The sequence below is a fragment of the Carassius carassius genome, chromosome 39, assembly GCF_963082965.1.
Source record: "Carassius carassius chromosome 39, fCarCar2.1, whole genome shotgun sequence".
Taxonomy (NCBI): Eukaryota; Metazoa; Chordata; class Actinopteri; order Cypriniformes; family Cyprinidae; genus Carassius; species Carassius carassius.
Window position 1 is genome coordinate 14,008,765 of NC_081793.1, and position 26,994 is coordinate 14,035,758.

The 26,994-nt window shown below is 35.9% G+C and overlaps 3 protein-coding genes across 8 annotated transcripts; 1 reads left to right on the forward strand and 2 right to left on the reverse strand.

The window, feature by feature from the left end:
• On the reverse strand, positions 1 to 2,610 carry LOC132121436 (monocarboxylate transporter 3-like). The gene is made up of 4 exons (XM_059530803.1): positions 2,389 to 2,610; positions 2,156 to 2,299; positions 468 to 1,298; positions 1 to 374 (listed from the first exon to the last, which is right to left on the reverse strand). Exons 1-4 carry the CDS (start codon positions 2,603 to 2,605, stop codon positions 199 to 201), a joined length of 1,368 nt encoding a protein of 455 aa, XP_059386786.1. The 5' UTR covers positions 2,606 to 2,610; the 3' UTR covers positions 1 to 198.
• On the forward strand, positions 929 to 26,708 carry LOC132121435 (zinc finger CCCH domain-containing protein 7B-like). 6 transcript variants are annotated; one of them, XM_059530798.1, is made up of 22 exons: positions 929 to 938; positions 10,458 to 10,520; positions 10,637 to 10,673; positions 10,788 to 10,985; positions 11,152 to 11,310; positions 11,900 to 11,980; positions 12,063 to 12,122; positions 12,253 to 12,295; positions 12,403 to 12,653; positions 12,755 to 13,055; positions 13,676 to 13,734; positions 13,870 to 13,972; positions 14,078 to 14,239; positions 17,889 to 18,094; positions 18,200 to 18,300; positions 18,427 to 18,608; positions 19,293 to 19,369; positions 19,516 to 19,781; positions 19,967 to 20,072; positions 23,295 to 23,403; positions 23,533 to 23,666; positions 23,758 to 26,708. In XM_059530798.1, the coding sequence occupies exons 2-22, from the start codon at positions 10,462 to 10,464 to the stop codon at positions 23,794 to 23,796; spliced, it is 2,733 nt and encodes a 910-aa protein (XP_059386781.1). In that variant the 5' UTR covers positions 929 to 938; positions 10,458 to 10,461; the 3' UTR covers positions 23,797 to 26,708. The 6 variants fall into 6 exon arrangements, with proteins under 6 accessions (XP_059386781.1, XP_059386780.1, XP_059386785.1 ...); XM_059530797.1 differs by lacking the exon at positions 929 to 938 and adding an exon at positions 9,168 to 9,420 and having other exon boundaries at positions 10,460 to 10,520; XM_059530799.1 differs by lacking the exon at positions 929 to 938 and adding an exon at positions 9,169 to 9,420 and having other exon boundaries at positions 10,460 to 10,520; positions 13,873 to 13,972.
• On the reverse strand, positions 5,950 to 6,620 carry LOC132121048 (protein chibby homolog 1-like). Its single transcript, XM_059530234.1, has 4 exons — positions 6,543 to 6,620; positions 6,354 to 6,459; positions 6,154 to 6,266; positions 5,950 to 6,033 (listed from the first exon to the last, which is right to left on the reverse strand). The coding sequence occupies exons 1-4, from the start codon at positions 6,618 to 6,620 to the stop codon at positions 5,950 to 5,952; spliced, it is 381 nt and encodes a 126-aa protein (XP_059386217.1).
• Positions 26,709 to 26,994: the final 286 nt, after the last annotated feature.

A 26,994-nucleotide genomic window follows, 5' to 3' on the forward strand; every position in this document is an offset into this window, starting at 1 on the left:
CCTTTTTATTGTCTTAGACTTCCTTGACCCACATGATCAAAAAGTGTTTTGCTCATTGTGGCATTGTGTAATTTATATGAAAGAGTTAGAAATTAGGAAAATCTAAACACTAACACACAATATATTAATAACACACATATCTAAACAAAACATAATTAATTGAACATAAGTGTCCCACTTCTCGGCTTGCTCCATTGTTTATCTTTTAGGATTGATTGCCACATCACCATGATGTTTCTGCTGTCTGTCTTTGTGTTTTTTTTGTCTAATAAAGAAGAATGATGCAAGGGCAAGAAATAGTCCAGCAGTGATCAGCTCTCCTCCAGCCATGTAAAAAATCAGTTCGTAGTTCTTGTACTTATCCACCAAATAACCTGTGGAAAAAAAGATTACATTTACCAATTTATCATAAGAATGAATTTCATAATGGACAATTCAATCTAATACAGGTTTTCATCATAACTGACCAGCAGAGGGAGGTCCAATCAGTACAGCCACTGCCTCGACAAGGAGCACTAGGCCAAGTGCGCTGGAAAACCCGCTTTTTCCCACAATACCCATGAGCACTTCGAATTGCAGAGCACCCACCATGCCATAAGACAGCCCGAAGAACACACAGAATATAACCAGCCCCTTATAGTCTGTGCTTGTAGCTGAACAAACATCTGTAAGGCCATTGAAGAGCAAGGCAAGGCTGAAGAAATAAGCCATCTTGGGTCGGATCCATTTTAAACCGGCTACTATGCCACACGTGGGACGAGCAAAGATGTCAACAAATCCTATAATAGACAACAAAAAGGCAGCATCCTGGTCAGGCACTCCTTGGTCCTTAGCGTAGTTGACTAGTAGAATAGTTGGAACAAATAGGCCGAGAACAACTATAAATTTTGCAATAATATAGATAATAAGCCCTAAGTCAGCAAGTACACTGAAGTCTAAAAGCTTCTTTTTACTGGGCTTTTTATCAGTATTGTTTTCACAAACAATATTCTCTTGTCCAGCCTCAGGAGGGAGCATTTCCTTGAGCTCTTGGGAACAGGCTATCACTTTCCTTTCTTTGTATTTTAAGGGTCTCATAACTGCTCCACAGGTGCAACAATTGAGCAGAAGACCACCGGTGATGAGAAAGCCTCCTCTCCATCCATAGCGGTTGAGCAGCAGTTGTCCTAAAGGAGAAAGAGCTGACAGAAATACAGGGCTTCCAGCTGCCGCCAGGCCATTGGCAAGTGGTCTGCGTTTGTCAAAATAAGACCCCAGCATAATCAGTGATGGCTGGAAGTTCAATGCCAGTCCAAGACCTTTAAAGAGACAAAGGCATTATTCATTCAAAATAGGGAATTTTTTTTAATAGTATTTTTTGTTTATAAAACTAAACAAATTTTGAAAAACAAAACATAAATATCAATCTTACAGTCATGCTGTTAGTCGGTACGGAGCTCCGCACATGACATGCAAGAAAAAATAAATAAATTGTGCGCACGATTTACTAATTCGTTCCCTCAATGTACTAAAACGTGCACACGATTACTATTGCGTTCCCTCGATTTGCTAAATCGTGCACACGATTTAGCAAATCGAGGGAACGAATTAGTAAATTGTGCACACAATTTATAAATCGAGTGAACGAAATAGTAAATCTAGGGAACGCAATAGTAATCGTGCTCATAATTTAGCCTGCTATTTTTTCCTGCATGTCATGTGCGGGGCTCCGTAAGTGGGAATATCAGCATTGTGATTTTGTTACATTGTTATGCCAGTAGGTGTATAAGACATAAAATACTTTGAGAAACGTCTCCGAAACGGAAACTTTTTGATGATGTGAATTATTACAAGTTACTAGTAAGAGAATATTTTTATTTGAAATATAAGTCAAAGCAGACTGGATGTCTCCAAGCAATACAGATGTTTAGTTCTCGAATTAATCAGTGTGTTTGAACGAATTGGATGAACGAACGATTAAACGACTCACTAATAAAGGCACTAACACAACACCACCTACTGGCGTGACAATGTAACGTGCTGAAACGTTCCCTGAAAACTCTCCACATTTCATAGCCAGAACGAAACTTCAGTCTACAAACAGTGAAAAGTCAGTTTGAGCACTAAAACTGTTTATGGATTTATACATTTTTGTTATCAAATGTCTTTTAGTTACCAGTAAGGACTCCTGCAGTGAGGTAAAGCTGGATAATGTTAGTAGTGAAAGATGCAATTATCATCCCTCCTGAGGCCAGTAATCCTCCAACCAACATGACTGGCCGGCATCCAAATTTATTAACCATGATGCAGGCGATTGGTCCTGGATTAAATGAATTTGAATATATTGAGCATTCAGGAAAAAAAAAAAAACTTTTCTAAAACATTATAATTCAGTTTACAGCATCTTACCTGAACCATACAGCATTGCTAATATTATAGATGAAATCCAGGCTGTGTCACTGTATCCACAGTCAAAGTCCTTCATTAGTTCTTTGAAATACACACTTACAGCTTTTGGGAAGGCATAAGAGAAGCCAGTGACGACAAAACATCCTAGCAGAACGATCCAGCCCCAGCCACCATCTGGGGCACCTACCATCTCTCGATCCTCTACAGTTATTCCCATATTTGCTCAGGCTTCCAAAAGAGAAGACATTAAAGTTTTTTAGAATAAAGAAAAACTTTTCAGACAAAACAATTTCTTTTCAGTTGATACTGAACATGTGCTGTTGATAGAGCACCTGCATCACATTCACAAATTTAGTTAGTACATGAGCACAAGCTACATGTTTCCCAGGAAGTACAGTCATAGGCCAATTTACTCATTATGTGACTGACACAGACAATATAATCTCATATTAAGTAAATCTTAGAAATTTAGACAAGGAAGTATCTTTATTTTATTTTTTTTTACAAAATTATCAAATGCCTATATCAAATATCCAAAAGTTCCTGTGTGATTCATTTAACAACATGCATTATTTGTACAATGTTGAGGGATTTCCTTTAAAAAAAAAAATATATATATATTTTTATTATATATATATATATATATATATATATAAATGTATATATATATATATATATATATATATATATATATATATATACATTTTCTACTTTGTGCATTACTCTAGTATAACCTGATGTCTGGCTTTGGATGTAATCAAACATCTGACAGATTACAATTGGGACAGACTTTTTAAAATGACAACTAAATTTTACAATTCTGCAATTCATCAATATAATGTTGTAAAATTTGTATTTTAATTGAGAAATTAACCTCTACACAATAAAATGCTTTTTATCAAGCAAATGTGTAGTGCTCACATTATTTAAAATAATTTATTTTAATTTTGTATCAGTGTCCATGACAATACATTGTTGTACAGAATCTCTTCACTCTAAAAAAAAATCCTGTGTTATTTTTTATATTTTTAAAATGTTCAGATAAAAATCTGTATTTGATTATCATACAAATAATGCAGATTATTAAATATTTTTGAACCATTTGTTTTTCATAAATTGTTTTTTAAACTTTTCAAAATAAAAAATGTTGTTTAAATTAGATTTTGAATAACAGATTTTCAGTGTGACCGTACTGTAAATAAAAACAATCTGTAAACTTTTTCAAGCGTTCCACGCGATGGCGACGCCTGCTGGTCAGAACTGTGTAAATACAACAAAAAGTCAGCCCAAAGAAATAATATGCATTAAAATAGTTTTACAAACCCATTGTAAATATTTTATTCAAGTTAATATTTTAAATACAATCAGCAAATCATTAAATACCATTACATATGAGGAATACGAACCATTGAAATTAAACATTTTGAAACAGTTATGACGTTAAAAAGACTTGTTTACTGAAGTGACTTTAGCAGTTTAATACGCTTTCAGAACAATTGGTTCGAAAGAAATGATCCACAAATGTTTCCGATTACCTCAAATGTACTTCAGTATGCAGTTTTCACTGTTGTTCGAAACAACAACAAAAAACCAAGGGGGGCTTATACTTCACCCCCACTGTTGGGGCTTTTTGCATCCTCTTCAGGAGAGAGTGGTTCTCAGCTCTGCCTAAATGGTGCCCTTCTCATTGAAATTAATGTTTGTTTATATCTAATTTCATATATGAAGTCTTCACTGTGCTGTAAATTATTTTATTTCACATAATACAACATACAAACAGAGACGAGATAGTCAGCAGAGGGTGTTTTGCATGATGAAAACGCCTTTTACCTTGCATAACTGATTTTATTCGTTATATTATTGAACTTAATTTATTTTGATGGTAAAAAAATTATGTTATCTAATCTCAGTACTGTTTGTTTATGGGCAGGTTATGGAGTCAGTTAATGCACATTTCAGCTACGAGTTAAACGTTCGGCTCAGATATCTGCGGCAAGAGTATCAGCACTATCTCAGTTAAAAAGGATAACAGAGAACATTTGGATTAAAATTTAAATGTTACTTAAAAAAGAAATCTAAAGTGCTTGTTAAATGAGTTTAAATGTAATATTGTGAACTATGCTGTATTCATCCCATAAATGTATCATATTTTGTCCTTGGTTGTTCACCTTTTGATTATTACTGTTGCTTCTAGTAATAATTCTGTCAGTGATTTCTAATTTCCAAACCATTTTAATACAGCAATATTAGTAATGTTTAAACAATAGTTGAGTTAAATAAAATAACTGATGTGTTCTGTTCGATATTTAACCAGCGAAGGGTTGCCAAATAGCCCAAAAAATGATTGTTTTTAACCCAACATTGAGAGTGTAGATAAAAAAAACATAAAACTCAGCTGGAGAACAACTATTTGATTGTTCTTAAATTGCTTGAAACATAATAAAATGTCTTACCTGGCTTTTGAAATAGTAAAAAATCGCTTCAAAAAGCTGTATGATCTACCTGGCCTTCTTAGTAGACATAATGTATATAATATAGATACATAAGGCACTACGTATTATCATCAAGCCAACCCTATTGCACTGTACATATGAATTAATTACTTTAGAGCATAATCTGCTAAATAAGCTGCTGGTGCACCTCCTTCCTCTCCTTGTACTTCCTGCTAATAATCTGTAATTAATCTGCCCACAAGTCTCTCATTTATATGTAATGAGGTGAAGTGCTATTACAGAATTATTGTTTGGTTGTTTACTTGTTCTGTCAATACGATAACTTGCACAAAGCATTTTAATTCTAAAAAAAACACAGAGTCATTACACCGATGAAAGTAGATTGGATTGGTTTTAAAAACATTTGGAAATATGAAATATAGAGTTAATATGGAGTTTAACAGCAAAATATTAAATGAAATGTTTTGACAGGTCAAACTGCATAATAGGAAAAATTGGAAATAATGCTTTATTTTGCAAATTATACTTTGGCATAAAAATTTGTACAACATTTATTAAAATGTATTCGATTTATTGTTATTGAAAAGAAAAAAAAAGAAGAAGCCAGATCTACAGTTTGCTACCCGAGGCGTGTAATACGTGCCTCACACTCCATATGAAAATCCTCTTAAATCAGCATGTACATGTTTAAACCTTTACAGCTCTTGACTAATCTTACTGTTGAACCAAAGAAAGAGTGCAATTGTTTTCTGTTACTTGAATGCACATTCAGATCTACAGTGCAGACAGGTTTTGGGACCGTCATGTAAAAGCACTTACTGGGGCCAAAGGATTGAAGATTTGTTATAACTGGCTATAAGACAAGTTATTGTATTCTAAACACATTACAAGTGAGCTTTAGCTGATTTTATATAACCTGATGACAATTTGTTCAATTTAGCAGATGATTTAGTCAAAGGTATTTTGTACACAACATGATGTTTTAAGGCAAAATAAACAGAAAATGCCAAAAACAGATCCTTGCGTAAAGATTACCTTAAATTATTCATTGAAACTTTAAAAAAAATCCCTATAGTGTATAAACAAGTAAAAAAGACTTTATTTCCTTTCATAATTTCTTTCTCCTAGAATTACTCCGGAAATCTTCAAGGTCCTTCTGTATTAGATGTGTTTCTGCCGTTGACTCTGAAAGCTTAAGGGAAAAAAGTTCAATCATTTCACAGTCTGCACAATTAAATTTATTAACTGTATAAAAATGTTTGAAATTTTCAAGCTATTGTGGCTTTGAGCATTACATACATTCAACACTCACCATATCAAGAAGAGCCTCAATCTTCAGCCTGAGGAGATTATTCTCTTCTTCTAGCTGTAGATTCCTTTTCTTCAGTCGCTGTACCGCTTTTCCTGCTACATTACCTCCTGACTCTGTGATTGACAAAGACATTCATTACATTCCTCAAACAGGCTAAATACATTACATTTAATTGGTCTTTTTATTGTAGGAGGCCAGACTTGAGATCAACTGGCCATCTTCAAATTTCAAGCTCTGTCCGCCAATATTCATCACCGGAGATCCATATTCCAGGCTTAATTCAATCTCTCGTGTTGACTGATCCAGCTGATAAAAACAATAAATGATTTGGCCTTTAAATACATGTTAAATGATGTGAAATGCACCTCACTAACATAAATTGCACTTACTGTGTGTAGATTAGAAAGGGATGCAGATTTCCGAGGTTGTGTTTTCTTGGGACTGAAAATGTTGCCAAACAAGGGCATTTTGGAGTAAATAGTCTTTAAACTTTATGATGCTGCTGACGTGTGATCTTTGTTATTGGGGGCACCAGAAAACACGTCAGCAGCGTCACTGCAGTGTTGTGAACGCACTCACAACAGACCCGGAAGAGAAGACAGTGGTGAATAAAGTCGTAATTTTTTGTTATTTTTGGACCAAAATGTGTTTTCGATGCTACAACAAATTCTAACGGTCAGTTAAAAAAAACATCTTCAAAGTAGTCCATGTGACATCAGAGGGTCACTCTGATGTCACATGGACTACTTTGAAGATGTTTTTATTACCTCTCTGGACATGGACAGTATACCATACATACGCTTCAATGGAGGGACAGCAAGCTCTTGGACTAAATCTAAAATATCTTAAACTGTGTTACCAAGATGAACGGAGGTCTCACGGGTTTGGAACGACAATGAAGTTGAGTTATTAATGACATAATTTTTATTTTTGGGTGAACTAACCCTTTAAAGCCAAAGACGAGTAAACAAACGGCTGCAGGAGCCTAGCAACGCCCTTTTGTGGATTTATTGGCAGGTTGCATACCAGCTTTTTATGTGTATACCGCCACCCCCTGTGCTGGAGTATGAAGTGATTTTAGATCTAGGCATAAGATTCATATTACATAATTCTTAATGAATTTTAAAACTATCTTTACGATTTTACCAGATCCTTGTTTTGTGTTTAAAATGTTGCAGATTGTAAAGTCATTTCATCCTGTGTTCTGTAGTTCTCTTTCATTCATTTCCTGTTTATACCTAGGACAAAATAACAACACATGATCAACTGATTGCTTCAATTGGCATATTTCACATAATCTTGTACTGTGTTTTCCTATCACGTGAAGTGTAGAGTTAAGTTTTGTATGGCCCATCCTTAGTCTTGTTAAAATGATCTAGTCTTCTATTCTTAAATTTAGTATAATTTTAATATGTCTTATCCTGTTTTGTATATTCTAACAAATTTCTTTCCTGTTTTACAGTCATTCCAATTTCCTTGCCATTTCCGATCGCAATATTCTTTAATTATTGGCTACTTTTTCCCTCGACCCTACTTACTGAAACTGAAATAATAGGAGTGTTCGGTTTGAGTGACCCTTTAGCCATTTTATCAGATTTATGGTTCCTGCATGGTATATCAACATATGCTGGTTCCCAAACAAAATTAACTATTATTCCAGCATGTCTTAAGCTATACAATATATTCATTATTTCTATGAAGATATCATATCTGACTGTTTGAAATGTTTGAAGGCTGGTAAAGTGATGCCATTGCATCTGAACAAATTACAACCTTATTTGGCATCCCTTCTTCTTCCCTACAAAGTGCCATCTGAACTGCCACCATTTCTGCAGTGTATACTGAAGTCCCATGCACTAACTTTCCATAGTTTCCCTTTATAAATTCTGAAACATGGGAATGCAGATCTAGTATGACCTCTCTCTGGGTTCCTTGAGCCATTTGTGTATATTGGAAGAAATGCATAATAAACTGTTCGGATATATTCTAATGTATACTGTAGCTCTTGATATTATTGTCATTCTGTTCTTTTTGAATACATTCATGAATTTGTAAATCAACTTCAAATAGACTGAAAACCCAAGAAGGAATTGAAATTTTTTTAACTGTTGATGAAAATACACCGGAAGTTCAATTTTGATTGTAAGTTAAAAGTACATTTCCAAAAACTACCATAAACTCAAATATGACATATTTTAAGCATATTTCAACTTGAGGGTGAATTGTTAAAAGGAAAGAAAAAAGGAAAAATAATGCACCACTGTTATGATTACTTTATGCTTTGATCTTTCTTGAAAAGGTTTCCATGCATGAGTTTAAAATCTGGACATATTTATGTCAGGGCAGCCCTCTGACACGCTCTAAAATGTCAAATAATAATAACAATAATATTCCTGTGATATTTCTCATATCACATATAAATGCACATCTAGATGTATATAGTGCAGTTGCTTTGTAAAACGTTGTCCTTCTTCCACTGTCATTAAGCTAAAATAATTTTGAATGCGTAATGACATGCTGACAAGCTCCGTTCCGTGAATAATATATTAATACAGGCTCTGTATAGGATATTCAATCATTTTAAATCACTAAACATGATCACTAAAAATATATATTACAAATACTTGGAAAATAACTTAAATCTGATTTAAAGCTATTAGCTTTGATAAACATAAAATCATTATGCTTATTTATTTCCTTATATTGATGTGATACAGTTTCAGCTACTGTTATTATTTAGTATTTAGTCAAAAATATACATAATTTATTTAATTGATTTATGCTTTTCTATGAACTAAAAGCTAAAACAATTCTAATACAGATAAATAATAACGCTATCCATATAAACAATTGTTCTCCAGACCACAGACTGACCTTTGTACCTGTATTAATTTTATTATTATTATTATTATTATTATTAAAGAAAGCTAGAGTTTGGGGTTTGCCTTATGAAAGAGTTGCCAAGTTATTGTAAAGGAAGTCACCCATGCCTCTAGTGGCTGAATGCTCCTCTTGAAAAGCAAAAAAAAGTCTCCATCTCTCTGCCTTTAGGACCTCACAGCCTGGACGCTTTAGTTCAGTTCGAGCTCAACCTGGGGGTAACGATTTAAGTTGCACGTGTTCTGTCCGTTGATTTTGGACAGGCGAATTAATTATTAAAAGTATGATTCTGAAGGAATAAAACACGCAAACATTTTACCTGATAGTTAAAGGGATTTGTTGCATTAACAAACAGTTCCTGGTGGAAGAGAAGATCTAAAGTCTTAGGTGGGTTGAATGTTCTTCTAATACGCTTCTGTTTTAGCTTGACTTATCAACTTATCACTTATAAAAGACTAGCTTTTATATAACATTTTAATAACCATCTCTCTCTAGTGTTTACTTTATCGTCTGGTGTTTCATCCCAGTCTCTAAAGGCGTCCTCGCTGCAGCAGTTCGCGAAATGTAGCTTGCTAATTGGCTACCAAGAGAATTTTCAAGAGATTTTTATACAGTATTTTGTAGAAAAGCTCCGTTAGAATTTAATTATAAAATATTATACTCTAGGTATATGTTTTGGATGTTTGTTGGAACTGTTTTTGTGTCAGCATATAAAACTCATTGATATTTACTGGTGTAAACAAACCTGAAGTTGACAGCATCAGCGGGTTAGCCGACCGCTGGATAGCATTAAAGCTAAAGCTAACCCGAGGCCCGTGCAAGTTAACTTTCTCAATAGTGTGTTTTACTGCTAGCATCTTTCAACGTCAAGTTGGTAAACTGTTATATATTCTAATTTATATTTAGGAGTGTTTCAAGTACGACTAAAGGGTTGCTGCTATTTGATTTTGTTTTCTGAAGTCAGGAGAGAGTTGCATTAGTGGGTGATATTTTTCTATGCAAGCCCGGGGATGTGCTCCGAGTCGCTTATCTCAAAGTTTAGGCCTCAGAAATTATATATATATATATATATATATATATACAATATCAACTGCTTGTGCATATAATTATGTTTTAAATTACTTGTGTGTTCAGTTATGTCTATAAATGTTTGAATCTTTAGTCTTTTCCTGGCTTATTACTGCAACTACATTTACTACTAACGTTACTACATTTTATACAGTAACGTTAGTATATCAGTTTCAAATGTTACTTAGAATGTTAAACACATATAACTGAGATGCTTTCACTTAACATTTTGTGGTTTTATCCTTTGTAAAATCAGTTACAGTTAAGTGTATTTTTATTTTGTTTCATTATACGTTAGGTTTTGTTGAAATGTAGTAAAACGTTTAAAATGTATCTTATTTGTTGTATTATGTTACAGCTATGGATCTGGAACGACAAAAGCGTAAGGATGAAATCCAGAAAGCTTTGGGATTCATTCAGTAAGTGTTTATGTGCTGCTTCTCCATAATTCAGATAAAACATCAACTGCTTCACCTCTACTATGTTGATGTTTATCATCCCAAAATTGCTAAATATATTTTTCTTTTTGCCACAGGTCATCTTTGCCTTTCCCTGAACCTGAAAGTTATGAGGTATGGTTTATATGTGATATCGCTGAAGAAAAATGGCCCCACCTATATAATCCATATTTATTGTATTTCATGAGCTTCGTTTAAATAGAAACTCTCTTGCTTCCTTTCCTTAAGGCATTCCTGACTCAGCTAGTATGTAATTTGCTGGATGAAGGTAACGCAGTGTATCGTAATGGAGAGTGGAGACAGGCAGCCATCCATTACAGCGAGGGTGTGAATGTAGCTCGCTATGCTCAGTCTGAAGCACTGGTCATTCCCCCTGACCTGTTAGAGAGCCTTTATGTGAACCGGGCAGCTGCACATTATAGTCTGGTAAATTAGATTTTTATTGGTCAATTGGTTTCCATTTAAATCTGTCATTGTAAACTGAGGATGTAATGGAATTCAGTATGTGTTCATTCAGTTATGTAGTAATTCAACAGTTAATGTTGCAAAGACAATTTCTTCAAATCTGACTTCTCTTGTATTATATGTTTAGGGGGAGTACGAGCGGGGCGTGCAGGACTGTGATAGTGCACTGTGTGTGTCGGAGGGCAGTCGCAGGGCACTCTACAGGAAGGCACTTTGTTTGAGGGAGCTGGGCAGACTCAGAGAGGCTTATGAGTGTGGCACCGGATGCCTCTTAACTGCTCCTCATGTATGTTTTTATATGCCGAATGAATGGCACTTTAATCTGCAATTTGTATTTCTATTTAGAAAGGATGCATTAATCAAAAGTGACAGTATAGACATTTATAATTTTACAAAAGATTTTATTTTCAAATAAATACTGTTTAATCTAACTTTCTAATCAGAGAATCCTGAATAAAATGTCTTGATTTCCACAAAAATATTAAGCAACACAACTGTTTTCAACATTGATGATAATACAAAATGATTCTTGAGAACCGAATAGGCATATTAGAAGGTTTTCTGAAGGATCGTGTGACACTGAAAGCTTGAGTAATGGCTGCTGGAAATTCAGCTTTAGCATAACAGGAATAAACTATGATGATATTGTGATAATATTTTACAATATTACTGTTTTTACTGTGTTTTTATTAAAAGTAGCTTTTCTGAGCAAGACTTCTCCCAAAAACATAAAAAAAACTTATCGACCCCAAACTTTTGTATGGCAGTGTATATATAATTTGATCTATTATATGCATAGAGATTTGTATGACTTGTCTTGCCAGTTCATGTAATGCTTAACTAACAAAACGTGTTGCTTGATTTATTTTACACAGGACCGGCAAGTCAGTGAGCTTGCTCAGGATCTAGCTAACAAACTTGGTTTAAAAATCCGCAAAGCATACGTCAGCCCTCAGGTTTGTCTTTTAGGTTGTTAGGATAAAATATTCAGTTTATGTAGTTGTACTCAACCCAACATATCACACATTCGTATTTCAGCTTGATTCTACAACAGCTGCGGCAGACAGCAATGGAGAAACTAATTCTCCTACAGGGGAGGCAAGTTTTACAAAAACAGACCTTACCTCTGTTGCTCATATAATTGTTGAATAAAATAAAAGCTTTTTTGTAAATTGAGAATTGCATGGTTTGGATTACATTAACAAACCTTTTTGTTCTTTCTTTTCAGACCTCATCAAATGGCCTTGAGTCTTTGACTGATATTGGATCGGGTATATACATAATAATATTTAAAAATAATAATTCCAATGTACATTATTGATTTTTCATTAAGCCAAAATTAATTGGGTGATTCAGTGTTCTTATCATTATCCCACAGATTTAACAAGTGCCCAGTGCATCCCTGCTCCTCTGGCTACACCGATCCCAGTAAGTGATGACCCACAGATGCCCTCACTGAGCCCAGTTGTGCCCCAAGACATGCCAGAAAGCCCAAGCCTGGAGCCCTCAGCGCGGGTGCCGTACTCTGTGCCTGTATCTGAACACATGGGGGAATGTGTGATGAATGAGGACACCTCATGTCTGGACACCTTGCTGGAAAGTCTTCCTAAAGGAGCTGAGGTCAGTGTGGTGAGTGAAATAGAGAGCTGTAGGGAGGGACAGTGGAACATAGTTGCTCAATACCAGAGTGATCAATGTAGAGGCACTGATTTTCTTCTTTTATTCATCAGAACCCAGTTCAAGGGGCTATTCCTACTAATCTACCAAACACTGCTGTGGGATTGAGGCCTCCATATTCTCCAGGTCTCCCAGCATCCTCTGCTCAGCTAACGACTCCATATTTCAACTCTGATCTCAGTCCACTCCCCCCTCTGGAATCCTCCTCATGTCTAGGTCAAAGCGAAGCCTCTTCTCAGACGATGGACTCCCTCGGCTCCTTTAGCTCTGGAGCTAGAGACGCTGCTGGGAAGGGGGGGTCTGGATCATTAAGCACCGGAGGACTGGATTCCCTCTCCGAGTACACACTTCCTGGTGAGTGTTTTAACTTGGAATGTGATGCACACTACCGTTTAACACACTACCGAGTTTTGGAAAGAAATGAAAACTTTTATTTAGCACAGATAAACTATAAAAATATAAAATATAAGACATTTAAAATGCTACAAATTTCCAATTGGAAGAAATGCTTTTCTTTTGAGCGCTCTATTCATCAAAGAATCCTGAAAAAAAAATAATTAACCACCACAACTGTTTTAATCATTGATGATAATTAGAAATGTTTCTATAGCACTAAATCAACATATAAGAATGATTTCTGAAGGATCATGTGATAGTGAGGATTTGGTTAAAATCCTCAAAAAATAAAATTACCTTTTCTATTATAGGAAGACATTACATTTTTAAGTATATTCATCTAGAAAAAAATTTTTACATTGTAAAAATTTTACAATATTAATACTTTATTGTATTTTGATCAAATAAATACAGCTTTGGTGAGCATGAGAGACTTCTTTGAAAAGTATTAATAAAACCTTACTGACTTCATACCTGTATTTTAAATAATACATCAAATGTCTTGACATGACAATAACTTAATATTGAGAACTCAAGCATTTTTATCCCATGCATTTTCCTTTCTTTTTAAATCTTAGGTGGACGAATCTCTCACAGTTTCATCCCCAGTTTGCGGAATCATAGTGCCTCCAGTGCGGTGAGTTTTAACTGATCTGGACTTATAAACTGCTCAGTTTTAGCTCATAGTCTCAATCCTTATTATATAAATTAAAATGTTTGTAAAAAAAAAAATGGTTTACCCTCACCTAGTCAGAATTCTTCTTGCTTCCAGCAGAACGGACCAGTTGGTACCAACCTTTCTCTGCTGTCACGAAACCCTCTGGCTGCCACGCATGATTTCAGACAGGCCTGTAATGCTTGCTACAGTCGCATAGGTACTGTACCTCTTAACTATGTGATATGAAAAATGAGATGCATATTAGAACTATTCCTAAACATGTTGTACCTGTCTGAAAAAAAGTGAATCTTTTCAAAATTAGGGCCACGGGTCATGGACTACCATTATCAACCTGATGCTGCACATCGCTGTAAGAGAGATGTGCTGCTCTGCCGCCTCAAATCCACAGATGACCTCACCTGGAAGAGGGTGCGACCCCGTCCTGCTCGTAATAACTTTCTTGGGGCGTTTGTTCTTTGCAAAGGTATGGCTCTATATTTATTGAAGAATTGTGGAAACTAAAGAGGTCCCAACATTACGAAAGAGTGGATGAACTTTATTTTTAATGAAGTTACAGACCAAGTCAGTAAGAACTTGATCCTTTGTTCACATCATTACAAATGCCCACCTTTGTAAATCCTTTGAAATGTACTTAGTATTTATGCATTTTTAACCTAAATCATAGCAGCATCCATCTGTGAAGAACGGCAAAACTGTTAACCAGTCATAGCAGTGGGCATTTACTTCCAAGTCTATAATCTGCCACACCTAACAGGACAGAAAAAAGAAAATTACTTCGTAATTCATTTTCTTGATTACAAATCCTACTGATGTATATGCATCAACCATTTTTTTTGTAATCTTAATGTTTTGGATTAGAATCATTTTGTGATATCTGTGAAAGTATTATTCACTATTTTAAATTATAGAAATAATTAATCTATTCACAAATGATTGTAGACTGTAGTGTGGCGTAATTCACGTCTATCCCTCACAGTCATGTGCCACACTCATTTTTTTTGCTTTTCACTGGATTATGCTCCCTTTCCGTTCCATCAATAAATTTCATTGTGAAAGTGACGTGACATTCAGCCAAGTATGGTGACCCATACTCAGAATTCGTGCTCTGCATTTAACCCATCCAAAGTGCATACACACAGAGCAGTGAACACACACACACACACACACACACTGTGAACACACACCCGGAGCAGTGGGCAGCCATTTTATGCTGCGGCGCCCGGGGAGCAGTTGGGGGTTCGATGCCTTGCTCAAGGGCACCTAAAGTCATGTTATTGCCGGCCCGAGATTCAAACCCACAACCCTAGGGTTAGGAGTCAAACTCTCTAACCACTAGGCCACAACTTCCCTGTGACACTTTTTCCATTGACACTTTTTCTGAGCACTTTATGCTTTTATTTCCTCAGGCATGTTACTGGCTATCACATGAGCAGATGACTGCTCTCTGACAAAAGCGCTATGGTCTTGAGTCAGATGTGCACAAACCATTGATAAAAGCCACCAGTTTATTGCGTCGCCACTACTACTAAAAATAAAATGATTTCTTATTATGAAAACCTAAAGTACTGGGCCCGTATTCACAAAACTTTTTATCTTATCACTAAGAGTTCTCCTAAATGGCAGTAAAAGTTTTTAGCTAAGAGTTTTCTCTTAAAATCTATTCACAAAGCCGCCGAGACAAACTTTTACTAAGGAATAGAGAGAAGTCTTAAGCTAAGAGTAAGGGTGGGGTTGACCTGGTTGCTATGGATGATGTCAGCATACTTACTATGCACACAGTTATTGGCTGATAGTTTGTCAAAGATTTATTCATAGAAATATTGTAGAGCGAAATATTAAGCTGCCATATTCAAATAAAGGTTTTAAAATAAAAATGTTAATTGCTACATTCAAATAAAGATTTTAAAATGCAGGCTTAGTGTCACTAATTAAACAAGTAGGCTATATATTCAGCTAATTGTCAGCCTCTTATATGTATGCTTCTCATAAACAAGTAGTCAATATGCATTAGGGCTGCCCTCGACTAAAGATTTTTCTGGTCTGCTAGAAGTCATTCATTTTAAGCATTAGTCGACTAATGACTATTAGTCACACTTTTATTAATAAACCATATAAATCATCATAATGAGCCTTTGCCTACATAAGACATAAGAGTATCCTAATAAGCACTCAAAACAAAAGGCTTGCCACAGCGCACTGGCAAATATAATAATTATGAATTTGTTAGGAAAAACTGCAAGTACACTGAATTAACATTTTAATTTGTTGTAACATCGTAATTTGTTGCACTAGTGCTTACTGAATTTGGTTTAAGAGATGAAGTCTGCGACAGTGACTCATCTCCGCAGGACCTGTATGCATGTTTCATACAGATTACATAATGTGAGAATATTTGTTTTCTGTTTGAATTGGTTCATTAAATATTTCATGTCTGTAATGTAAGCATACACAGATTTTCGAAGTGACATGCTCAAGTTCCAAGTCCAAGATGGCATAATATTTGCTTTTTTTTTTACAAAAGCGCAACATTTAGTTGCTATTTTGAGTGCGCACAAATAAACGTAGAGTCTTTACAGATAAAAAAGATACATTACTCTTATCTGTATGACCAAAAATGACGAAGTATTTTAAAAGCAAATGATCACAGCGGTGCCTCCATCTGTCACGCAGTAGCCCAAGCGCGCTACTGTTCAGCTTCCACACTTCGCACAAACATGCACACTTTTTTCTAGGCTAACATTAGATTGAGCTGCCATCATGTAAAGTTGCTACTACATACATCTCTCAGATGATAAGCCATATTTGTGGTCGATAAATGTTAGGTGAGCATATGGATGTCCTGCCCAATGTAATATATTACCACACAGACCAGCCGTTAATGATTTGTCCATCATGAACTGTGTGATTCTGTCACTTCATGTGGATTTTTTCCCCTGCGACTAATACAATTTTGGTAAAATGCATGTAAACAGCCTTTTAATTAGCAAAATAGTCATGGCTAATAGTAAGACATGCAAACATAAAAGAAAACCAAACTGGACGTGAGAGCAGCTATTTATTAAGGGTATAATCAAACATTTGGAGTTGGGATAACCTCCAAACCAAAGCCTTTTTTAAAAGCTCATTATCGTCATAAAATTTTCTAAAATGTTTATATTCTGAGGTAGATTGCTGGCAACAGCCATTTTAGGATATTTCAGATTTGGTCTTAGTGACTTAGGAGTCCTCCCGCTAATTTTGCGCTAAAACGCTTTGTGAAATACTCTAAGAACGAAAATTTAGGAGACGTAAATTTAGGACTGACACTATTTTTAAGATTTTCTCTTAAATCTGCAAGTTAGGAGCTAATTTTATCCTTAAAGGTCCCATTCTTCGTGATCCCATGTTTCAAACTTTAGTTAGTGTGTAATGTTGTTGTTGGAGTATAAATAATATCTGTAAAATTCTAAAGCTCAATGTTCAATGCGAAGCGAGATATTTTATTTAACAGAATTCGAACATCGAATGACCAGTTTGTACTACATCCCTCTAGTTCCTGCAGTAATTACGTCACTAAAACAGTTTTTTGACTAACCTCCGCCCATAGAAATATACAAAAAAAGGGGGCGTGGTCTTGTTGCGCTCCGACGGAGACGAAGGAAGAGTTGCGTTTGTGTTTGTCGCCATGTCGTGAAAAATACTGTTTTTTTTTTTTTGTTTTTTTTTTTACACGCGAAACATGAACACATGTTATATTGCACACTGTAAACACAATCCAAGCTTCAAAAAAAAAAAACCTGTTGTTTTACTGGTGTAATTGTTTGTATGGGGCAGCAGAAGACATTAAAGGGTCTTTGTATATAAGAAAAAAAAATAGACCATTTTAAAATGGTCTTATCCAGAACCAGAAAACTCATGGAAAGAAAATCTTAGAAAAAAAAATAAAAATATGGAATGCTGGTTTGCTTGGCTCTAAAATATTTTGTCACATTGCACTCTATTATATTCAAAATAGCCTGTGTGTACATGTGTTTAATATTTACTTTATAGTGTAATAATTTTACATAAGTACTTTATAATTTAATAATGAAATAATTGAATAATTAAGCTCATTGGTCATTCTCTCTTTGCAGAGGTACAAGACCGTCAGGAGTGCCAGTATGGTGAAAACTGCACTTTTGCCTATTGCCAGGAGGAGATAGATGTTTGGACACAAGAGAGGAAGGGAGCTCTAAGTCGTGAGCTTCTGTTTGACCCTCTGGGCACCAATGAACGACGCGCCCTCAGTGTCACCCGTCTCCTTCAGCTCCATATGGGCATGTTTATGTTCCTCTGTGAGGTAATGTGCACCTTCATATTTAATGCCAGTCTCACAGCTTGAAATGTTACATTCTTGTTTTGATGTGTTGTCTAATTGGTTATTCTGGCCTCTGGTTTCCTGTAGGAATGTTTTGACAGTAAGCCTCGTATCATTAGCAAACGAAGCAAGGAGAATCTTGCTGTATGTTCCAACCTCACTGCACGACATCCCTTTGATGATAACAAGTGAGTCCCATGCTGCATTGAGACTTGTATCACTAATATGATTTTGCGACACTTGAGCAGCCGTTGCATCATATCACCTCTCATACCTCATACGTTTTTGTCTTATGATGCTGTCTAACCGGACAGGTGCCTGGTGCACGTGGTTCGCTCCGCAAACGTGCGCTACAGTAAAGTACGCCCACTTCACCCACTCTGCCAGTTTGATGTGTGCCGCCATGAGGTGCGGTATGGCTGCCAGCGGGAGGACAGTTGCTCCTTTGCACATTCAGTCATAGAACTCAAGTGTTGGGTGCTTCAGCAGGACACAGGTACATAAGACATGCTATAATAATGTTTGTATGCACACTGCAATCTGTTCTTTTGCTTTATAATCCTGAAATGTGTTCTATTCATTTATTTAAGAAAGCTTTTGAATAATTTGAAAAAAAATAATTATGAAATCAAGTTTATAATTAAGTTTGCACTTCCGTTCCAAACTTGGGGTCAGTAAGAATTTTTTAGTTTTTCCTTTTTCTTTGTTTTTATTTTTTTTTTTTTTTAAGAAAATAATACTCTACATGGATGCATTAAATTGAGCAAAAGTAAATGCATTTATAATACTTCAAATAAATGCTTTTTTTTTATTTCTGTTTATCAAAGAATTCTAAAACAAATTCACAAAAATATTAAGCAAAAAAAATGTTCAACTTGGACAATAAGAAATGTTATGTGGATGATTAAAATACAGCTTTGCTATCACAGGAATAAATAGATGTTTAGTCAGTAATAATAGAAACAATATTAATGTTCAGTTTTTATGAACAGAAGAGACCGGTTTCAAAAATATTAAAAAAAAATCTTACTGACCCCAAATGTTTAAACAGTAGTTATTACTGTCATTTTTATTTATTTTTTTTCTCCACACTCTGGTTCATTACTGTCTTTGACACCGACAATTGAAAGCAACTGATGGTTTAAAAACGAAAATTTTGCTTGTGATTGTGTTGGGGCAGGTATTACCCATGAGGAGATGGTGCAGGAGTCTAAGAGACACTGGCACAGATTGGAACAGAATGCGCAGAGACAGAAGGTGAGGAACACTGTGCTGCATCACAAATGCTCAACTTTGCTGGAATCATGTTCTTTTATTTGATTGGCCCTGCAGCAGATTAAATTGGATGTAAATTCTGTTGTTTTAAGTCTAATAAATATTTCTTTTTCACCCGCCGTCTTCAGCCCATGCTCAGCCCTCACCAGCCCAGCGGGAGCAGCAGCAGTGCTGTCAGCAGTAGTGCAGTGGTCTCTGGAGGAGTTGTCAGTGGAGGAGGAGATGGCATCAGCGGTGGAAGCACCGGAGGAGGTGGAGGAGGACTTGTGGGATGCGGTCGAGGGCGCGGCTTGAATCTGAAGATGAAGTTTGTGTGTGGACAGTGTTGGAGGGAGGGTCAGGTCAACGAGCCAGACAAGTCACTGAAGTACTGCACTGCCAAAGCCAGGCACAGGTTAGCTTCCCTTATTCAAGCAGGCATCATCTCACCACCGGGATGCACAATATGTGCTCATTAAAAATTAACGTACCTGGAATGTTTACTGGAACAGTTGTAATGTGAATTCTTTTATTGGACACAGCAGACAGCAGCTTTGCCTGAGGTCGATAATGATTTGCTTTGTCTATTCTTCTCTCCAGCTGGACAAAAGAGCGCAGGGTGTTGCTAGTGAAATCGTTTGAGAAGAAAAAGTGGGTGGTAGTGCGACCGCTCCCTTTTTCCCGTACCTACCCCCAACAGTATGATGTAAGTCAATCCTTTCTTACAGATTTCATAATTTGATTCTAATTCATAAGTTATTGATTCGATTTGTAGATATTTCAGGTAAAGAGACTCTTCCAACTAATGCTGTTAACTTCAAAACTGTTAAATGAACTGCTGTTCAATTACTTTTTATGTGTAGATATAATCATCAATGCTTGGATGAACCGATTTTACATTTAAATTGCACATAAGGCAGTTAATTTATAAAGTGTAATGATATAATTATATTTCTTTACCCTCTACATTTGTGATTAAATCACTTGTATACGACTAAATCTTCACTCTGGGAGACTAAATGTCTGTTGTTAGCCATTGGCTAATAAATTCTTAGATTTTACTCATTGTTTAGCATGGATATATTTTCACTGGTTGAACACTCTGACTGAGCGCTCACTCTCCATCAAGCGATCTGTACTATTTCAGTTCAGCTCAATGGATGCACAGCGTACCTGTATTTGACGCACCATAAACTCATCGTAAAGTGTGAAGGTGCATGACTCGCCATCGCTTTGCTGAGAGTGCTGTTTCTCTACATGCAAAGAGTCTTGCATGCCACACTGAATTGGCACCCTACATGTTAATTTTATTCTTTGATGTATTTTCCTGTCAAAATAACCGAATTCATTTCAAAGTATTCAGATTTTAGGAACAAACAGAGGATATTGTGGTTTTTCATAAGGGTCCATTTTTAAAAACTGAAATCATCTGAAAGCTGAATAAATAAGCGAAGTAAACATTCCATTGATGTATGGTTTGTTAGGACAATATTTGGCGCAGATACAACTATTTGAAAATCTGCAAGAAAATCGAAATATTAAGAATACTTGTCCAAATGCATATTACTAATGAAAATACATTTTTTTTTTATATTTAAGTTAGGAAATCTGCAAAATATATTAATGGAACATGATCTTTACTTAATATCCTAATGATTTTTGGTATGGAAGAAAAATCTATAATTTTGACCCATTCAATGTATTTTTGGCTGTTGCTGTGTATATACCTATGCTGTTTATGACTGGTTTTATGATCCAGGGTCACATTTAAGAAGCTTTGAAGCTGATTTGGTGGAAACCAAAAAATGTATATGTATGTGTATATCTGTGTGTGTAAAATTGTATAGTAAACTAAAACATTTACTTGCCAATGGCAATTATATTGCCAAGATGTGCCTAGAGGGTTGTTTCTACTCTAATTTGTGTTGAATTATAATTATTTAAACACCTCTCATAACTAGTTTGCACAAGAGATTTCTTCAGACATACAGTAATGTAATGAAATATTATTTAATTTATAGAGTACATGTACTAAGCTAAATGAGATGTGTATATATAAAAAAAATTATATATATAATTTTTTTTTTCTTTAACCTTCATTTAACCAGGAAAGGTCCCATTGAGTTACAGAAACTCTTCCAAGTCCTGGCCAAGACTGGCAAGTTTCAATACATAAAAGACCGGACATAAATTACATAATACACCACAAATCTCTATACAAACTAGAAAACAAGTCAAGTCACCTTTATTTATATAGCGCTTTAAACAAAATACATTGCGTCAAAGGAACTGAACAACATTCATTAGGAAAACAGTGTGTCAATAATGCAAAATTATAGTTAAAGGCAGTTCATCATTGAATTCAGTGATGTCATCTCTGTTCAGTTAAATGGTGTCTGTGCATTCATTTGCAATCAAGTCAACGACATCGCTGCAGATGAAGTGTCCCCAACTAAGCAAGCCAGAAGCGACAGCGGCAAGGAACCGAAACTCCATCGGTGACAGAATGGAAAAAAAAACCTTGGGAGAAACCAGGCTCAGTTGGGGGGCCAGTTCTCCTCTGACCAGACGAAACCAGTAGTTCAATTCCAGGCTGCAGCAAAGTCAGATTGTACAGAAGAATCATCTGTTTCCTGTGGTCTTGTCCTGGTGCTCCTCTGAGACAAGGTCTTTACAGGGGATCTGTATCTGGGGCTCTAGCTGTCCTGGCCTCTGCTGTCTTTCAGGGCTGTAGAGGTCCTTTATAGGTGCTGATCCACCATCTGGTCTGGATGCGTACTGGATCCGGGTGACTTCAGTGACCCTCTGATCTGGATACAGACTGGATCTGGTGGCTACGGTGACCTCGGAATAAGAGAGAAACAGACTAATATTAGCGTATAAGCCATTCTTCTAATGATGTAGCAAGTACATAGGGTGTTATGGGAAGTGTTCCCGGTTCCGGGAGAAGACAAGACTTGTTAACAAGACATTAACGTCAGCAAATACAAACATACAATTGTATAAGATGCCTAATTAAAAACATTTGCACTGTTCAGTCAGAGTTCACTTTAAAAGTTTTTTCAAAGTATTAATAGATAGAAGTGATACTAGATTTAAAGTGTTTTGGAGTTTATTCCAGGCATTTGGTGCAAATGATGAGAGAGCTTTTTTTTACCAATGGCTGTTTTTGTTGTTGGAGTAATTAATAGTATTTTCTTTGACAACCTTGTCCTGTAAACACTATTTTGGTAAATATGTAAATTTGAAATATAGATGGGTAATTTACCCATTAGTGCTCTAGCAATAAAAATCAATAAATGGATTTTCCTTCTGAGGGAGAGGGAGGACCATTGTACAGTTTCATACAGAGTGCATTGGTGATTCCTGCTGCACCTGTAATGAAATGTAAAGCTGAGTGCTATAGTACATTTAGTTTTATTCAATAAAAATGCATATAATTTAGGTCACCATAAATTTGATCCCCTCTAGAGTTTCTGATGTTCATTAATTAGTAGTTAAGTGGAACAGGTGATTGCTTCACTCATTTTCCAAGTTGCCACTTAAACTGAGATGACCTAAGTGATTTGTCACATTAAAGTGTATCAAGTGTGTAGAAATGTTCAACCAGCCCTCTTAATTGATATTATTTATGTAAAATCTTAAGTACATCATGAACCACCAAAGGAACACATCTTTACTAGTTTTAGAATTCATGAACGGGTCTTTTTAAGGGGTTTGAACTAGAAAGAGTTCCTGGCAAACAAATCTCAAAATAATCTGTAAAAGTTTAAATGATGTTTAATAGCCCACAACAGAGGTTTTGTTCATTGTTTCCCATTTAATATGACTTTTAAATGAATTGAGAAATGTGAGTATTGTTACAATTTCTACGCATCTTTTAGCTCATAAGTATTTTTTTTTTTTGACTCTCCGTTTGTGTTTGCAGATGTGTGTTCATGTCATGAAACAGAAGAAGTGCCACTATATTGGGAACTGTTCTTTTGCACACAGTTTGGAGGAGCGGGATGTGTGGACCTATATGAAAAACAACAGCTGTGAGAATCCATTTCCTTCCTTATTTTTTAATGCATTTTTGTGGGTGTGATTCAGTGATGTTTCCTTAATGACCTACTTCCTTAATTAATGCGTTTTAATACAATCTGCGTATCTTTGTGCACTCTAAGTGAGAGACATGCAGCAGATGTACGAGATGTGGCTTTCATTGACCAATCAAAACCGGCGTGCAGAAGACACCCTCATGACTCCACCCCCAGAAGAAAAACAGATCACCACGCCAACTGACTATTCTGAGTCACTGGTGGGTGGCTGCAGAAGAAAGTGATTTGTTTGGATTAAGTGGAAAGCTCTTAGATTTTTTTCAACTGCGTTATCTGTGCTCTTTTTGACAGGTCGGGCGACGGATGTCTGGTGGTGGAGGGGATCTGTGACCTGGGCCTGAAAGTGTGTGGTTACAGGCGGTCTGGATGAGTCTTCCTGTTCAGATGTCAGCTTCTAAGGCGCTTTCTCACTCTTTCAGTGCCACTCCGGGAAGTACCAGACTCTGCTGCCCTTCAGGGCAGAACGCTTGACTATAGGACTAATACAGTGATTGTTACCACATACACACATCCCACATTTGTCCTCTCACTGTCATGACACTTGGCACAGACTTATAGGGTGTATGTGAGTGCGCACTGGTACTGTTACAGCTAACTCAAATAAGGGCAGTTTGTTTTTATGTTCCCTAAACACATTTCTTAGGAGTTTAAGATCTATTCCCACAGTGCTTTTTTAACTCAAAACCAAAACAGACTTGTTGTCTCCGTATCAAATCAAAGCACCTGTCATGAAGGCCACTCGTGATTCAGTCAAGGATGTAGTGGCAGGTGGCAGATTGATGATTTTGTCTGAAGTTGTGAAGCAGTGCTTAACTGTTCCTGTCATATTGGTAGAAGAGTTTGAATGTACAGCCAAAAGTGGCCATTTACAAGAAATTTGAGATTTGTTCAGATGTCGAATGTATTTAATACACCAAGGCAATTAATAACGGACTAACAAAGTAAAAACAATCCCAACTCGCAAAATGCCAGTCACAGATCTTGTACTGATATGCAGTCATTTCAGCATTCTTCCCATTTGCACTGAGTGAGTTCGGCAGTGCTTGATAAAGAAGAGGGTAGAATGCCCACAAGTGCTGTTTGCAGTCTTGAGTGATCTGAGTATGTAGACTGAAAATACACTTTGTATTATTATAATATTATTCTTTGATCGAGTGATTGGCGGTTGGAAGATGCTTCCGTGTTTGTTCATTAAGGCAAATAGATTGGAATTTGAAGTGCATAATCTGTGACACCCATAAACATGCTATTAAGAGACTCTTGTTTGCCACAGTTCAACGTGGGCCAGTAGCTCATTAGTTCTCCATATGTACTGTTTATTGATTTCATATTAAGAGCATGAATGGATATACAAGAATATAAGCAAAAGAGCTGTACTTGCCCTGCCTATTTGTAGTTCTATTCATAATATAATGTCAAGACATGCAGTGCTACCCTTAGTACGCCTTGTCCTTACTTTCAGTGGACATGATATATATATAAATATGTACACAAACACACACACACACACACACACAAAAATATATCTACTATATTGGCATACTAATAAGGATTATTGATAACTTAGCAGTTAAGCTTAAGTATAACCTTACCTTGTATTGATTACATAGAACTTCTTGTTATTGAGCTATGCTATATGACATGTATTGCTGATTAGATGGTTAGTGATTTTTTTTCTTCTTCTTATGAGTCATTCCAGAATTGTCCGTTTTGTGAGGTCTAGATGAGAATTTGCTGCCTCAAACTGCCTATAAATGCTATAGAAAGGTAATCAAATCTCCCTGAGATAGTTTGTCATAGAAAATAGAATCAAGGTTGTAATCTTGCATTGAATTTCAGGGTTTAAATGAGTAGTGAAGGAGCAGATTTGCCCTGGTAACAGATTCCAGCTTGTATGGAGATTGAGAGGGACGTTCTGGAGTGACCTAGTACGCTTTACAGAGGGATCATATTATTATTATTATTATTATTATTACTACTATTATTATGATGATGACAGTGATGATGATTGCCATTATGACTACTTCTATCTTCCTATATGCTATTGATATATGTATATGTTAATTGGTATGTATAACACTTTAAATATATGTATCCATGTATGAATATAATACTTAACTGTGAATTATGTCTGTGTATGCTTAGTGGGCTGTCCAGAATAGAGGAATTGAGATCCTAGGGTAGTTATCTTTCTGTTTTCTTTCAGCCTAAACTCAACGAAAAGCAAGTGACAGCATTAACATTTAGAGTGTCATGCTGTTGTGATGCGTGTTAGTTACTGTCAGTTTTCTGAAACCTGGGATCTCTTTTAAGAGGGTATATAGAGTAGTTGTAGTGAAGAGACATCATGCCTTAGCAAATTCCTTCTGCACCATGCTCATGATTGTTTCGATTCGATCCTCACAGCTCTGTACTGTGACGGAACACAAAGCATGCATGGATATTTATGTTTGTCTGCATAGCGCCTTATACAATACATTTATATACAATTATAAATACCTTAACAAATAATCCTACTCTTTCAGTATAATGATATATACACCTTTAGACAACTTGTTTAAAGAAATAGGGGAGGGAAGTGTATTGTAAACGTTCTCTGGTTGACAATGGAGGCTGGTTTCGTGAACATGATCATTCTGAGATTGTGTGCATAACTGTTGAGATAAAGAGAACACAACCTGAGAGCCGAGAAACTCAGTTAAGAGTCTCTGTTGTTCAGACATGGGGTGGAATTTGCAGTCAATCATATTCATATCAATGGGTTGGTACTGCTGGCCATTGACTGTCTGAAGGCTTCAGTAATGGTCATTTACTCCCATCCTCATTCTTCATTTGTTTATTTTATCACAGAACTGGACAGTTCTGGGCTCTTTGGACTTCAAAACCAAGGTAGTTTTTTTTTTTTTTTAAATGACCTTTTGTGTTGCACACTTTCTGGACGAAGTGTAAAGCAGAAATATGTTCATAAGTCATGTTCAGCCTAAAAAGACAAAGTGGGATTTAGCAAATGTTGGATTATATAGGTTGAGATGGTTTATATTTCACCTGCTTCGATAACCAGTAAAAATCAGGGTTTTGAAAAAATTAAAAGGAAAAACAACAATGCCTCTTTTTGTACTGTATTTTTACATTTGTCTGGTTTGCTTCTCCCTTTTCTCCCTGGTTGGAATTGAAATATTGATCCCAGTGGACCAAATCTCATGAAAGCGTTTAACAATAAATAGACAAAAAGTTTTAGAAAATGTGTCTGCCTTGCTCGAGTACCCTTTCTCTGTCCCTTCGATTGATGACAACGGTAAGAAATTTCACTGTTGGCTCAAAAAGGTTAATTGGAAGAGTCAAATTTACCTGAAATCCCTTTACAGTCTGCACAATTGGTATAATGCAGGATTGTTCTTGTGAAAGTAGATACTACGACATGCAGTAAGTAGATCAAAATTGTTTCTATATATTTACTTAGCAAAATTATACAATGTAATTATCCTATTTATAGTTTCATTGCATGGGCGGCAAAAGTACTTTCGTTAT

Excerpts from the sequence above, each read along its gene's own strand:
- LOC132121436 (XM_059530803.1), bottom strand. The coding sequence starts at position 2,605 with ATGGGAATAACTGTAGAGGATCGAGAGATGGTAGGTGCCCCAGATGGT. Across the intron at positions 2,300-2,388 it reads AGCAATGCTGTATGGTTCAG|GACCAATCGCCTGCATCATG; the intron begins GTAAGATGCTGT and ends CATTTAATCCAG. Across the intron at positions 1,299-2,155 it reads CACTGCAGGAGTCCTTACTG|GTCTTGGACTGGCATTGAAC; the intron begins GTAACTAAAAGA and ends GTCTCTTTAAAG.
- LOC132121048 (XM_059530234.1), bottom strand. The coding sequence starts at position 6,620 with ATGCCCTTGTTTGGCAACATTTTCAGTCCCAAGAAAACACAACCTCGG. Across the intron at positions 6,460-6,542 it reads CCCTTTCTAATCTACACACA|CTGGATCAGTCAACACGAGA; the intron begins GTAAGTGCAATT and ends TGTTTTTATCAG. Across the intron at positions 6,034-6,153 it reads TTGAGGCTCTTCTTGATATG|CTTTCAGAGTCAACGGCAGA; the intron begins GTGAGTGTTGAA and ends TTTTCCCTTAAG.
- LOC132121435 (XM_059530798.1), top strand. The coding sequence starts at position 10,462 with ATGGATCTGGAACGACAAAAGCGTAAGGATGAAATCCAGAAAGCTTTG. Across the intron at positions 13,735-13,869 it reads ATCATAGTGCCTCCAGTGCG|CAGAACGGACCAGTTGGTAC; the intron begins GTGAGTTTTAAC and ends TCTTGCTTCCAG. Across the intron at positions 18,609-19,292 it reads GGTGCTTCAGCAGGACACAG|GTATTACCCATGAGGAGATG; the intron begins GTACATAAGACA and ends GTGTTGGGGCAG.